Consider the following 14754-nt stretch of genomic DNA (forward strand, 5'->3'; position numbering starts at 1 on the left):
GGCAGGAGACGGTTCTGTAGAGAGACAGCCAGAATTCCAGGCAACAGCAGTACCAGGGTTGGGGAGGATCTGTGGGAGCAGAGGAGGGCACCTCACCTGGCTGTAGAGGTTCAAGGGAGCCTTCCTGGAGGAGGCGAGGTCTAAGCTGGGTATTGGAGATAAGACAGAATTGTCCAGGAGAAGGAGTTCTGGCCAATAGGAGTAACCTGTGCAAAGGTCCTGGGGTGAGGGCCGCCTGTCATGCAATAAAATGGCTCCTGCTCCCCCGGCCCCCCCACAGTGCCACCCGTCCTGGAGCCAGCGGAGTTCCGAAAGGATGTGGTGGTGGTCCGTGGCTCCCCGGTGGTCCTCCCGTGCGAGGTCCGGGGCATCCCCCTGCCCCTGGTTTCATGGATGAAGGATGGGGAGCCCTTGTCACCCCAGAGCCTGGAGCAGGGGCCCAGCCTGCAGCTAGAGGCCACGGAAGCTGGCGACTCGGGGACCTACTCCTGCGTGGCCGTGAGCGAGGCGGGAGAAGCCAGGCGGCACTTCCAGCTGACCGTCATGGGTGGGTCACGTGTCCCCAGGCTGGCCTCTCTGGGTTGGGGACCGGGTAGGGCCCTGGGGGTGATGGGAAGGCAGCGAGGGGGGTGTGTCCCCCAGAGACGTGGGGCTGCCACCTGGGTTCCCCGTGGGATGCCTTGCTGGCCTTGCCTGCGTGCCGTGGGTGGCCGGGAGGTTTGGTTCTCCAGGGGCGGGCTCTTCTGTCCTGTCCACCAGCCCTGGTGGCAGAAGCAAGAACAAGAGCCACCAAACTCTGACGACAGAGCCCTAAGACTCAACGTAAGATTTTGCAAGTGTGCTATTAACATACTGGAGAAGTTGTGTCAGTTGTGTGTTCCCCTCCACACCGTGTCCTTGTTGGTTTTAAAGCACAACTAATTGTCCTGGGAAGATGGGCCCATGGCTTCTGGTATTTCCAGGACCTTCCAAAAGCCCCCGTCTGGTTCTGGCCCGTGTGCTGTCAGTGTCCGGGTGGGAGCAGGGTAAGAGGAACCCCAGCCCCAGCACTCTGGGCACGGCTGACCCAGGGTGGGGTGTCTTGCAGATCCCCCCCACATCGAGGACTCGGGGCGGCCTACAGAGCTGTTGCTGAGCCCTGGTGCCCCCATGGAGCTCCTCTGTGATGCCCGGGGCACCCCCCAGCCCAACGTCACCTGGCACAAGGACGGGCAGCCCCTGAGCAGGCTGGACGACAGCAGCAGGGCCGGGCGGGTGCTCCGGGTGGAGGCCGTGCAGGTGTGGGTGCCTCGCCGCCGTGGATGAGGCTGGGGTGGGGAGAAGGGAGGGATGGCAGCTTCCCCAGACCCTGCGGGCAGGTGGCGAGGTGTGGCCGAGCTCCTCCTTTGTGAGAGGCGAGTATGTGGCTATGACCACCCCCTCCCCCCCGGGCTGTGCCCTGCGCGCTCCCAGCCAGGTCAGGGCCAAGCTGATGCCAAAACTAGGTGACTCCCCACTGGGGCCAGACAAAGGCTGGTGCAGTCGGGGAGACTTCTGGGAAGAGGCTGCCCTCACACCAGCTCTGAAGCCAGAGTGAGGTGGAGGTGGAGAATCCCAGAGAGGGGGTGCAGGCTGGCTGGGAAGGTGGGATGGCAGAGCCGTCGGGCTGAGTTTGAATCCTGGGCCCCTCGCTGGGTGGGAGGAAATCCAGGTGGGCGGCCGGGTGGGAGGCAGCTGCTCACCCGCTCCGCCCCCAGGTGGGCGACGCGGGGCTGTACACTTGCCTGGCCGAGAGCCCTGCGGGTGAAGTCGAGAAGAGCTTCTGGGTCAGGGTGCAAGGTAGGGAGTGTGGGGGTGGGGAGGCGTGGGAGGCAGGACGGGGCCTGCAGGGGGCCGCCTCTCACGTCCTCTTGCACCCCCAGCCCCTCCAAACGTCCTCGGGCCTCGAGGCCCCCGCGCTGTGGTGGGCCTGGCCCCGGGACAGCTGGTCCTGGAGTGTTCTGTAGAGGCCGAGCCAGCGCCCGAGATCGAGTGGCACCGAGATGGCATCCTGCTAAAGGTGGGCGCCAGGTGGGGTCCCAGGGGCACGGCCTCCTGCCCTTGGGCCTGGCCAGGCCGGGTCCTGGGTGCTGGGGCCGCTCTGAGCAGCACTTTGCTACGGCTCTCCCTCCTCCTCCTCCTCTTCCTCCTCCTCCCGCTCCAGACACTACTGTCATCCCCATTTCGTGGAGGGGGACGCTGAGGCAAAGCTCAGGACACCAGGGCTTCTGAGGCGCACACGGGTTCTGGTGGCTGTGCGACCTGGGGCCAGCGCGGAGGTCCCTGTGCTCACCCTCACAGGGCTGCTTGCTCGCTGCTCTGCACCCAAGGGTGCGGGTCGTCCGGCAGAGCCCCTGGGTGGGCGCACCTTGGCTCCCAGAGGAGCCCGTCTCCTCAGAGGGTCTTCATCTGGGCGTTGAGCCCAGGCCTGCGGCCAGCCTGGGATGAGACAGAGGCCACTGTCCCGCTTCACTGGCCCCTGGCCCTCCTGGCCTGGTGCTGACGGGGTCTCTCCTCCCTGGCGGGCTCTGCAGGCGGACGCCCACACGCAGTTCCCCGAGCAGGGCAGGTTCCTGCAGCTGCAGGCCCTGAGCACGGCCGACGGCGGCGACTACAGCTGCACCGCCCGCAACGCCGTGGGCAGCACCCGCGTGGCCTTCCGCGTGGAGATCCACAGTGAGTGTGGCCCTCCCTGCCCCGCCCCCCCTCAGAGCGACAGGCCCCCAGCCCCGCTCCCTCTGTGCCCTCCCCAGCGTCACCCACCATCCGGCCGGGACCGCCCGCAGTGAACGCCTCGGTGAACCAGATGGCCCTGCTGCCCTGCCGGGCCGACGGCGTGCCCCCGCCCCTCGTGAGCTGGAGGAAGGACGGGGCCCCCCTGGATCCCGGGAGCCCCAGGTGGGAGCTGGAAGGGGTGGCCTCCGGGAGGGTCTCGGGTGCCTCTCTGTGGGTTGTAAATGGGAACCCGATAGGGAGTCGGAGCAGAAAAGCGTGTTTACCGTCAGGACGTGGGTGGCCGCGGAGCACAAGGACAGGCAGGCCACTCACGCTCTTGCCGATCGCTGCTCTCTCTGCACGTGGCCTTCGTGTCTCTCTCCCTCTCTCTCTCACCCTCTTCCCCTGTGAGCATGCCAGAGATGCCCCTCAACACCCCCGGGCCCCCAAATATACTGCTCCTCCGCCCACACAACCTAGCAAGGCGTCTGAAGCCTCAATTCCAAATGCACAGGGTGGCGAACGCCATTGGCCCAGCCTGAGTGGCGTGTCCATCCCCCAGTCCAGTCCGTACAGACCTGGCCCGGGGAAGGGCACTTCTCAGATCTAGGGGCCGATCCCAGAAAGAGTGGGGTCCCACTGTGTCCTGGGGGAGACCTGGGGAAGCCCCTCCCTCTCTACCTTTCCAATGCTGGCTTGGGGTGTGGGAGCGGCCCATATGGCTGTGACCTCTGACCTTGGCCTTGTGGACACAGGACTCTGACTTCTGAGTTAGCATCTTGCTGGGAAAAAGCCAGGGCAGAGGAGAGGGCCCCACCGGCCTACTGGTCTCCATGGCAACCCCTCCCTCCACTCCAGGTTCGAAGTTCTGCCGGACGGTTCCCTGAGGATCCAGCCAGTCCTCACCCAGGACACAGGCCGCTACCTCTGCCTGGCGTCCAACTCCGCTGGCTCCGATCGGCAAGGCTGCAACCTCCAGGTCTTTGGTAGGTGGCCCAAGGAAGGGCGTGTTCCCTGCCTTCAGCGTCCAGTCCCCGTTGGGGACCAGACCTGCTTAGCTTTGGGTCACCCCAGCCGTCAGGACCCAAGGGCCGTGGTCCTCAAATGTTCGGACCTCGAAGCGCATCAGTAAAACGTTCCGAGCCTGCACAGGCAGAGGCGCAGGGTTTTTATGCATGTACCGCGCACGCCTACCGCGGCACCGTTCTGTCGAGCGCGCGAGAAGGCGAGCGCAGAACGGCTGAGCATCTGAAAGCTTAGGTTCAAGGCCGCTGGAATCGGGCGTTCTAATCTCTTTCCGCTGCAATGGACGGCCTGGCTGGAGGCCACCCTGGTGGACCCCGGCCTCGGGCAGGGGCTGACGGGGAGTGGAGCCCTGGAGGCCTCACTGGAAGACAGGCGGAGACGGACGCAGGCTCGGGCGAGGGAGGCCCCAAGGCCCCGGCCTTGGGGCCTGCGGGAAGCTCTCCCCCGGGAGTTTCTCCTGCCTGCCCTGCCCTGGAGACCGGCTGAGGGCTCACGAGTGCCTTCGCCCTGGGCTCTGCCTCCGGGCACAGCCTCGGGGAGCCCCCGCCCCGCCCCGCCCCGCCGCACCCTGTCTCCTGACCACTGCCCTCTCCCCAGAGCCTCCAGCCATCGCCCCCGGCCCCTCCAACCTGACCCTGACTGCCCACACGCCAGCCTCGCTGCCCTGCGAGGCCAGCGGCGCCCCCAAGCCCCTGGTGGCCTGGTGGAAGGACGGACAGAAGCTGGACTTCCGCCTGCAGCGGGGCGCCTACCGGTAATGAGCTGGCCCTTGCGCTGGCTTCCTGGGACCCCCCGGGTGGGGGCATGCCCGTCCCGAGGGGCGGGGACGGAGCAGAAATGATGCCCGGTGTGCTCGGCTCTCACCGAAGCCGGGACCAGAAGGTGTCTGGCCTTGGGGGCCGGGCAGTCTCTACACTAAGGCAGGCGTGAGAGCATTCGGGACACGACCAAATAGAGAGTGTGTGACCTTTCTATCCATCCCAGTCACTGCTTGTTTAAGAACAAGATGTGGCAGCGCGAGCTTGCGCCGGCTGCGCCTGGGCGTGGGACCGGCCCAGGAACCTGGTCTCTCAAATGCGGCTGATCCTCGCTCGCATGGTCACTGCGGGTTTTAAAGGAGCCGAGTCGGCGGTGGATTCGCCAAACGCCTGTGGCGTCAGGTGCCAGCTCACCACGGAGCTGTGTGTCTGGAGCAGGTGCTCGGTGAGCCCGAGCCTTCTGCCCGGGGATGCAAACGTGGCTATTATGACAGAAGCCATCGTAGGGCCGGGCGCAGGGGCTCGCGCCCGTCATCCAAGCACTTTGGGAGGCCAAGGAAGGAGGATCCTTGGGGTCAGGAGTTCAAGCCTGGGTGACATAGCGAGAGTGCACACCTGTAGTCCCAGCCACTCAGGAGGCTGAGGCAGGAGGCTCGCTTGAGCCCAGGAGTTCCAGGCTGCAGTGAGCTATGATCACACCTGGGTGACAGAGCAGGACCCTGTCTCTTTAAAAAAATAAAAAGGCAGCTGTCCTAGAGGGTTACTGTAGCAGAGCAAACATGCAGGGTTACAGGGAAAGCCAGGGATGAAAATAAAAATCACCCACAAGCCCAACAGCTAGACCTTTTGGGGTAGAAACTTCTAGAAGAAGCCTTTAGCGTCAGACAGGGCCAGGAGCTGGATGTAGGAAAGGGAGATGGTCGTGAGACCCACATCCAGACTGCCCTGCGGGAAGGCCGCGCTGGCCGGCCCTGGCCACTTAGCTGTCTGTCTGTCCGCCCAGGCTCCTGCCCTCCAACGCCCTGCTGCTCACGGCCCCCGGCCCCCAGGACGCGGCCCAGTTTGAGTGTGTGGTGAGCAACGGGCTGGGCGAGGCCCGCAGGCTCTACCAGGTGACCGTTCACGGTGAGTCGGGGCAGGAGGCAGAGGAGGAGGGCAGCGCGTCCCACTCCGGGGCTCTCTCCTGCCTGCGGGATGGCGCTGGCTTCCTTACAGCCTTCCTGCGCTTTGTGGGACGCCTCCTCCAGGAAGCCCTCCCAGATCCTGCTTTCCCACCTGATACATCCGTAGCCCAACACAGTTCCTGGCACATGGGAGCTCACAGGAGAGGCCCCTCCCAATCCAGAATGTTCTAAACCCAGTCTGACCTTATCACCCCAGTTCGAAGTCCCTCCCTGCCCGGCTGCACGCTTCCCTCAGGATAGAGTGCAAGATTTCACCTGGGCCCGCAAGGCCCCGTGTGGTCTGGCCCTGCCGACTCCCTAGGCTCAGCTCACCCCGTGCCACCTGGCTCTGGGGTCCAGTCCTGCTGCTCAGCCTTTTGTTCCTCACCTCCGGGCCTTTGCACATGCTGTTCCCTCTGCCGAAACAGTCTTCCCGACAGCCAGCCAACACCTGCTTTCCTTCAGCTCTCAGGCTAAACGCCACTGCCCCGGGGCCTCCCTGGCCTGCCCCACCCCAGCCTCCTCAAAGCCCCCTTCTCCTGTGGGACCCACGCTCTGAAGCTGCCAGGCCGGCGTCGCCACTGAAGCTGGCCGCACCTGTCTCCCTGTGCCCCAAAGTATTTGCTGAGCGAGCACCTGTGACTTCTCCCTCTGCTGCCCCTGCCTTCCTCCCCAGCCCTTGGTCACTAACGTCCCCTGGTGTCACCTGGGGTCTCAGCATCGTGTACACAGTTCTCGTGCCCCAGGCCCGTGGCCATGAGCTCCCGGCCGTACCCAGCAGGGCCTCACGCCTGGTCTCGGGTTTCAGGGCCTCCCACCATCGCCGATGACCAGACAGACTTCACCGTGGCCACGATGGCACCTGTGGTCCTCACGTGCCACAGCACGGGCGTGCCGGCCCCGGCCGTGTCCTGGAGCAAGGCGGGCACCCAGCTAGGAGCGCGGGGCAGCGGCTATCGTGTCTCGCCTTTGGGTGAGTCGGGGCCGCCGCAGACAGACGCAGCTGAGGGGCGACGGGGAGGGCGGCCGGAGAGGGCGGAAGGAGCCCACGTGGTAGAGCAAGGTGGAGAGCTCTGGCCTGGCTCTGCCACTCACTTGCTGTGTGCCCCGGGAGAACCCCCTCGCCCTCTCTGGGCCACAGACCCTCATCCGTGCACCGCAGGGTTGAGAGCCCCGGGGCTGGTGGGCAAATCAGTGCCGTTTCATGAGAAAATAACAGCTGCCTGCGTGCGTCTGTAGGCTGCCCGTGTCCCGTTGGAAGGCCCGCCCTTTATTCTGAAACGATGCTCTCGGTCTCCCGGTGTTGAGAGCTCCTTTCTTTGATGAAGTTAAGGTGATGGTAGACGGTGATTGTTTAAATGTCTTCGCTTGTCAAAATTAAAGGTTGGCCGCTATGCAGGGCTTCTCCAAATTAAGTGTGTCCGTTGGTTAGTGAAACCCTGACGTCTGGGAGCCGCTTGGCCGGATCTGTGGTCTCGGACCCTTCGGGAGCGATAGCCCTTCCTTCCAGAGAGTGGCGGCAGCAAGCCAGAGACCCGCGTGGCAGGGCTGCAGGGTGGCCGGCGTCCAGAGGGCCTGGCTCCCCTCGCCCGCCCAGCAGGGCCCAGTGGGCCACGGAGGACAATTCAGAGACAGCTCCACTCCCCTCAGAGGGGCAGCCTGCAGTCTGGGAGGGTTAAATGGTGCTTGTTGAGGCACCAAGGCTGAGGCAGGGAGGGCAAAGGGAGGACAGAAGAGGCAGTAATCCCGGGAGGCTTCCCAGAGGAGGTGAGTGTTTAGCAGAGCATGGTGAGAACAGCAGAGAGTGGGAAGTGTGGGTTGAGGACCCCGTGCGGGGCGTGGCAGATCCTGGAACTTGACACCTGGAAGAGGTTAGAGACCGTCTTGTCTGATTCTTCACTGTACACATGGGGAAACTGAGGCCCAGAAAGTGGAAGGAACTTGGCCATGGTTATGCTTCAGGCAGGGAGCAGAGGCAGGCCTAATACCCAGGCTCTCGCGTCATCTCGCCCCCCTGCTGTTTGCAGACAGGCAGGGGGGCAGGTTGAGTGGCCTGGACCAGAGATGTCAGGGTAGGGGCGTACAGGAGCCCTGCCGCCTCCATCAGGGACCTCGGTCCCCACCCCATGACCGTTCCCACCCACAGGCGCTCTGGAGATCGGGCAGGCCCTCCCCATCCACGCTGGCCGCTACACCTGCACCGCCCGCAACTCCGCCGGCGTGGCCCACAAGCACGTGGTCCTCACCGTGCAAGGTAAGGGTCCCCGGCCCAGGCCGCCGAGGGAGCAGGTGGAGAGCTACAGGCAGGTGGGGCGTGGGACGGAGGTGAGGCCGGGGGCCCAGCGGCAGGACCTGCCTCTGACCGGCCTCGCTGGGGGGAGTCTCTGGGAGGGAAACATCGGCCCCGGCATCCTCGTTGCTGCATCTGAGGTTTCCAGAACCCCAGTTCCCTTTAGAGGCCTCTCTCCCAGGTGCTCAGAGGCCCCCTGGTTGGCAGAGTTGGTGTTAAGGTGCCCCCAGGGACCTCCGCATTCTGTGCCTTGCAGCTGCCCCCACGGTGAAGCCGCTGCCCAGCGTGGTGCGGGTAGTGGCGCAGGAGGAGGTGCTGCTGCCCTGCGAGGCCTCGGGCATCCCCTGGCCAACCATCACCTGGCAGAAGGAAGGCCTCAGTGTCCCTGCAGGTGAGTGTCCCTGCCAGTCATCCTGGAAGGGAAGAGTATGGGCCTGGGGTCCTCCTTCCAGCCCAGGAGACCCCGCAAACCTGCTCCAGTTCCCCCACCCTTGCTCTGGCTCCACCCCCGCCCTCTTCCCTCCTGCTGCCACCCCAGCTGGAGATGCCATCTGAGCACTCGGTGGCTGAGTCCTGAGGTCAGGGATGGGCAGTGGCTGGGCTGGGCTCTGGCGGGGCTTCCTGGCTATCACTTGGTCACCCGTGACCCCAGCAAGTCATTTGCTATCTGTCAGACGGAACAGCCCAAGCCACCCTCCTCTCCTCCCCGGGGTCCCCACCCCAGCCACCGACCCCCGATTTCCTCCCCCACATCCAGGAGCAGGTACCCAGGTCCTACCGAGCGGACAGCTGCGGATTGTCCGTGCCAGCCCCGAGGATGCCGGGAACTATTTCTGCATCGCCCAGAACAGAGCAGGCAGCGCCCTGGGGAAAACAAGGCTGGTGGTGCAAGGTGGGCCTGAGGAGGGGCCATGGTGGGCCCTGGTGACCCGGGGCCTGGGGCTCCTGCAAGCATCTCCCTTCGGGGCCTGGCTCTGGGCCCGGGTAGGGCACGTCCCTGCATGCGCCCTAACCTCAGCACCGCTCTGGCCCTGGAGTGAGTTAAGGGGAAAACGTCTCTCATCTTGTGCCCGACTTCTGGCTTCAGGCAGAAACTCCTGTCCCCCGCCTTCTCTCTGGTCCCTCCTGCGACACTAGTCCGGCATCCTTCATTCACTCTGGCTGTGCCGTAGCAGCGGGCACTTCAGTCCCTTCCCCTGCACGCACACACAATCACCTGTGCCCTTGCCCTAGTTTGACCGACCACTGCCTCCAGAGGTGAGGGGGCAGCACTGGCCGGGCACACGAGGGACAGCGGGCCGTGCCTTGCCCCAGTGCCATGCCTTGCCCCAGTGGCCTGCTCTGTGCTGTCTCGGGGGCTGTCCCTGCCCGAGCGGTGTAGGGCTGGGGTGGACTTGGCTGTGAATGCAGAGGGCTCCTGGCTCCCTGCTCCTCCCAGCCTCCTTGTCCTGTGTGCACCCCGGTGACTAGGAGCATCTCTGGTCACCAGCCAGCCAGCCAGGGACCTCCACTTTGCCCCCAGAGCTGCTCCTCCTGGAGGGCGGCTTTGTGGCAGCTGCTCTGCTTTGGGCCCTGGAAGTGGCCCGGCACGAGGAGTCTGTGCCCCAGTGGAGCCTGCCCAAGGCCTGTGTCCCGAAGCACTTAGTGTATGCATGTGTATGCGTGTGTGTGCGTGTGTGTGCGTGCACATGTGTGTGTGTGTGTGTGTGTGTGCGCGTGCACGCATAGGTGCAGTAGGGTCACCCATCACAGCTTCACCAAACCCAGAGTCCCCAAATCGTCCTGCCCACGGGCAATGACCTATGACCGGGGAGCTGGTCGGGGCAGCTGATGGCTGGGGAGGGCCGAGGGGCCGTGCAAGGGCCAAAGGCACTGGGGTGGGGCAGCCCCTCCCCAGCCCAGGTCCGAGCGGGCCTCCCTCTGCCCGCAGTCCCACCGGTGATCGAGAACGGCCTCCCGGACCTGTCCACCACCGAGGGCTCCCACGCCCTCTTGCCCTGCACGGCCAGGGGCAGTCCCGAGCCCGACATCACCTGGGACAAAGACGGCCAGCCCGTGTCTGGCGCCGAGGGGAAGTTCGCCATCCAGCCTTCCGGGGAGCTGCTGGTGAAGGACGTGGAGGTGAGGGGCACAGCAGGAGAGACGGCGGCCGCCCTGGGAGCAGCAGACATCTGCCGGGACCCCTGCTTGCCGTGTCCTGTGCTGAGCACTGCAGCCCCAGGGGCCTGGACATAAGCATTGTCACCCCACATACAGGTGACAACACTGAGGCTCAGAGTGGACCTAGTTGTCCCAAGATACGCTGTTGCCAGGAGGCAGAGCCCACATTTGAACCTAGACCACAGGGGCAGCTCGGCGGTCGGGGTGGGGGTGGTGACAACTTTGTGTCCCACAGTCACCTGGTGGTTCTCAATCATGCTTTGACGTTGAACGTCCCCTGTGGTCTCGGGAAGTGTTGAGCCAGGGGTGTGGGTGGGTCCCGGACCCCTTCCCTGTCAGCACCCATCAGGGCCTGCAGCATGGCGAGCCGCTCTCTGGGGTGCTCAGCGGGGTGCGTGCCTGGGAGTCCCGGGGCCTGGACCCTGCCCCAGGGAGCCGGGTGGTGCGGTGGTGAGCGCCCAGCCCTGCCTGGACGCGCCATGAAACTCCCCCTCCCAGAGCCTGCCTGGCCCCTCTATAAAGGCACCGAGAGTGGGACCTGCCTCGGGGTGACTCAAGTGGGGATAGGCTGGTGCAGGTTGAGTTCTGCACACAGGGCCTGGTACACAGTAGGCACTCAGTAAATGGAAACTGCTGCAATCGTGCAGTCCAGGCTGGGGCCAGGAAGGAGCAGAGCCTTCTGAAGGCTGCCAAGGAGTGCAGTGGTGCAGCCCACCCGTTTACTAGCTGTGTGACCTCGGGCAAGTCGCTTCACCTCTCTGGGCAGGCCGTTCCATGGGAGTCTGCGAGGGAGTGTGTCCCCGCCAGCATCCTGGCCCACGCCAGGGGTGGGGGCAATTCTCCAGCCATCTCCCTTTGCCCCAGGGCCAGGACGCTGGCACCTACACCTGCACTGCTGAGAACGCCGCGGGCCGGGCCCGCCGCCGCGTGCACCTCACCATCCTGGCGCTGCCTGTGTTCACCACCCTGCCTGGGGACCGCAGCCTGCGCCTTGGGGACAGGCTGTGGCTTCGCTGTGCGGCCCGGGGCAGCCCTACACCCCGCATTGGCTGGACCATCAACGACCAGCCAGTCACAGGTCTGGGCCAGCCGGGGCACATGGGACAGAGACCAGGACCCAGGGAGGCCAAGGAGGGAGGGCAGGTGGGGAGACCCAACCCAGCAGATAGGAGGAGGCTGTCAGCCGGCCCTGTGGTTCTGGGTCTCCAGACGGGCCGCTATGCACGGGACACAGCACACCCAGTTATGGCCACGTCCAGCAAGCCATGTCTCAGGGACGGCAAGAAGCCCCCTGAGAAGATGACTCAACCCAGAGACCACAGGGCCGGGAGGGAGGCCTGTGTTCCAGCCCAGGGCCGCTGCTCCCATCGTGGGACCACAGCCAAGCCCTGGGTGGCTCTGCCCTCCCACCTGGGCGGGCCCCTGCATCTCTAATTCAGAGTCCACAGGTGTGAAGCCCCTCTGCACACCTGTGGTGAAGGCCTGGCTGGGCCCCGCCACCTCCCTGGGGAGGGAACGGGGGCCCCGTGGCTCAGCCTCCCTGAGCCCAGCTTCTTCACCTGCAAAGTGGCGGTAACAGGGGTCCCGAGGACAGAGTGGCAACGCAGGGGCCGCACTTGGCACCAGGCCTCCCCCAGAGTAGACGCCCAGGCGAGGGGGACGCTGTCCTTGTGCCTGCGGTGAGGCGATGTGTACCCCATGGCAGGGAAAGCAAGGTCCAGTGATAGAATCCACCTCTAGAAGCCACAACAGTGTCTCTGCAAGTGCCACACGCCCATCGTCCCCCACGACCCTCCCGTGACCCCATGGCAAGCTCACAGTGCGCACCTGGGAGTGACAAAACCCTCTAACATGGCCTGTGCCTCCCAGGAGCTGGTGTCTTGCTCAGCCCCCACCCAGGGAGAAGGGACACTCCCTGTTTCTGCGTCTTTATTTGGCACCTGCTGGGTACCCAGGCCTGAGGGAAGTGTGGGGGCAGGAGTCCCCTGCACCTGCGCTCAGGGTCCCCATGTCCTTCTCCATCGCAGAAGGGGTGTTGGAGCAGGATGGGGGCAGCACGCTGCAGCGGGCGGCGGTCACCAGGCAGGACAGCGGGACCTACGTCTGCTGGGCGGAGAACAGAGTGGGCCGCGTGCAGGCGGTCAGCTTCGTCCACGTGAAGGGTAGGGCCCGGCCCGGGCGGCCTTTCTCTCGCGACTTCCCTGGACCCCGATCTGTTGGTTTTCTGAGAAACCAGCCTCCTGTCCTCAGACGGTGGCTGTCCGCCCTGCTGCACACGGAACCCCCTGGGGACTTTCTGAGACCCCAGGGCCCAGGTTCCACCTCCCACTCAGTAAACCAGCCTCTCTGGGCGGCATCTGGGCCTCAGTGGTTCTGACCCGGCAGCGCTGGCTGCAGGGAGAGTTGGACTGTAACCAGTGGGCCTGCAGCCAGGCGGTGCCAGGGTGTGTGAAGGGCCTGGGGGCCAGGGCACCTGGCTGAAAGATGCCCAAAGCTCACCAGCCTGCCAGTTGTCCCCTGTGGCCTTGCCCCACCCGGAGCAGCACAGTGACCCTCAGCGATGCCATAACTTAGTCTGCTCAGCTCCAGGTGGGGTGGGGCTCGAGGGAGGGAACGAGCAGCCCCAGGCACCAGGGCGCAGCCGCAGCTCTTGGTAGGTCCACCCTCAGGAAACAGGAAGGATGGAAACCGGCACAGGGCATCTGAGAGTGTTTGAGAGGCCCGTGAAACTCTCAGTGTTGTCGTGCACAGCAGGGGTGTCCTGATGTTCTTGTTTTCTGTAGCTCTTGATTTCCAAAGTACCGGCAGGTCCTCTGCAGCTGGCGTAACCCATCTGCGAGAGCGAGTATCTGACACACGTAACACTGCACTCCGCCTGTGCCCGTCTCAGGCATCACTAGTCAATCACAGCACCATTCCCACTCAGCTTCAAATCCTTCTCAGCACAGTTCCTGGTAGCTGCAGCCAGTCTGTGGCCTGACCCACGACATGATGCCCTGATGCGTATGATGCCAGGCTAGCAGGAGCCTTTGTAGGCCCCTGGGGGCAGGGGTTGGGCAGGACACTGGGGACAGGTTTAGGGGAGGGTGAGCCTAAGGGGAGCCTGTCCCCTGACCACTTGCTTGATGTCACCCAATGCAGAGGCTCCTGTCCTGCAAGGGGAGGCTTTCTCCTACCTGGTGGAACCCGTGGGGGCCAGCGTGCAGCTCGACTGTGTGGTCCGTGGAGACCCAGCGCCCAACATCCGCTGGCTCAAAGACGGCCTTCCGCTGCGAGGCAGCCGCCTCCGGCACCGGCTGCAGAATGGCTCCCTGGCCCTTCCCAGGACCGAGGCAAGGCGGGGCCTGGCACCCTGGGGGCACCCGGGACAACCATGCACGTTTTCTGACTGTTCAGGAGGGTTCTTTAGGTTGGCACCTCCTCTACTGTCCTCAAAGCACTTCCCTGCCGGTCCCCAGACATCTCTCACCCCTACCTAGGGTGACCTCCAGCCAGTGACTTAGTGAGGGGTCGCTGGGTAATACCCCGAAAGTTTTATTATTATTAACAACCCCGGGGGCAGGATAGGCAGGTAATATTGTCACCATTTGACAGATGGAGACACTGACGCTCAGAGAGGCCCACAAGCATTAAGTGAAGGAGGCAGGACCCCACCCAGCTCTCCTGGCTCCTGCTTCATGCTGTTCCCAAAGCCTTGGGCACTGGGGCAGCTGCCTCTCGCCTTCCCTCTGTGTCCCGAGTGCCAGTGATTGTGCAGAAATCCATAAGTCAGTCCTGACTCAAGTTGATCTTTGGGGCCTTACTCTTGCCCGTGTGGGAGCCTTTGTCTGGATAGCAGCCATAATAGGACAGGTAACAGTGGCGGCGGCAGCAGCAATCGTGGCTACCATTGCCCAGGTACTCTCTGTGGCAGACACTGCACCTCCACTTCCCAGGCATCATTTTAGTTAATGCTTGTAGCAGTCCTAGTGGTTACCATTTCTATTTCAGAGCTGGGGAAACTGAGGCTCCAGAGGCATGGGAATGTCCAATAATGGGTTCAGTGCAGTAAACAGTAGGGCTGGGATTCAGTCCCATGTTGGCTTGACTTCCAAATCTACACCATGCTGGCCCTGACTGTCCCTTGGGAGTGGTCCCATGGATGGTGGCCTCAGGCTGCCCTTGTCCCATCTCACGGTGGTGCTGCCACTCAGAAGTGATCTGAGCCAGCGCTCTTCCTGAGTTCCACGCACATCTGCGAGCAAAGCGTCCTTGGCCACCTAAGTTAGGGAACCGCTGCAAACCATGTCCCTTCTGGAAGAGTCGAGGTGCACATTGGGACAGGAAAGGCCCTGAGGAATCCTGCAGTTCAGAAACGTGTTGTCACCTGACTCAGTGTCTCCCAAACTTATTCGCCCGTGGAAACTGTTTTCCCCAAGAATTCCCAAATAATGTGCCGCGGAGCAGCAGGATTTCAGTGCGCACGGTGTGGAAGAGGTGGATCCAGATCGCGCTTTCCCACAGTGGCTGACGTAGGGCAGTTATTCCATCTCCTTAGTCAACCTCAGTCCCGGGTGTGCAGAGGGGCCGGACTCTCTTTGCACGTCTATTGGCAAGTGGCCACAGAGGCCCCTCGGATGCGCTG

The 14754-nt window shown here is 64.0% G+C and overlaps 1 protein-coding gene across 1 annotated transcript in view; it reads left to right on the plus strand.

The window, feature by feature from the left end:
• Nucleotides 1-14754, plus strand: part of HMCN2 (hemicentin 2) — a 140917-nt gene that overhangs the window by 107255 nt on the left and 18908 nt on the right. Inside the window, exons 68-84 of the mRNA XM_012754522.3 lie at nucleotides 281-547; nucleotides 1088-1278; nucleotides 1737-1818; nucleotides 1902-2038; nucleotides 2553-2694; nucleotides 2772-2916; nucleotides 3592-3719; nucleotides 4357-4513; nucleotides 5521-5642; nucleotides 6489-6653; nucleotides 7827-7934; nucleotides 8227-8361; nucleotides 8728-8862; nucleotides 9901-10091; nucleotides 10995-11208; nucleotides 12158-12292; nucleotides 13272-13462. Coding sequence (XP_012609976.3) covers nucleotides 281-547; nucleotides 1088-1278; nucleotides 1737-1818; nucleotides 1902-2038; nucleotides 2553-2694; nucleotides 2772-2916; nucleotides 3592-3719; nucleotides 4357-4513; nucleotides 5521-5642; nucleotides 6489-6653; nucleotides 7827-7934; nucleotides 8227-8361; nucleotides 8728-8862; nucleotides 9901-10091; nucleotides 10995-11208; nucleotides 12158-12292; nucleotides 13272-13462 — 2645 coding nt within the window. The remainder of the gene's footprint in view (nucleotides 1-280; nucleotides 548-1087; nucleotides 1279-1736; nucleotides 1819-1901; nucleotides 2039-2552; nucleotides 2695-2771; nucleotides 2917-3591; nucleotides 3720-4356; nucleotides 4514-5520; nucleotides 5643-6488; nucleotides 6654-7826; nucleotides 7935-8226; nucleotides 8362-8727; nucleotides 8863-9900; nucleotides 10092-10994; nucleotides 11209-12157; nucleotides 12293-13271; nucleotides 13463-14754) is intronic.

The sequence above is a fragment of the Microcebus murinus genome, chromosome 12, assembly GCF_040939455.1.
Source record: "Microcebus murinus isolate Inina chromosome 12, M.murinus_Inina_mat1.0, whole genome shotgun sequence".
NCBI classification, from domain to species: domain Eukaryota; kingdom Metazoa; phylum Chordata; class Mammalia; order Primates; family Cheirogaleidae; genus Microcebus; species Microcebus murinus.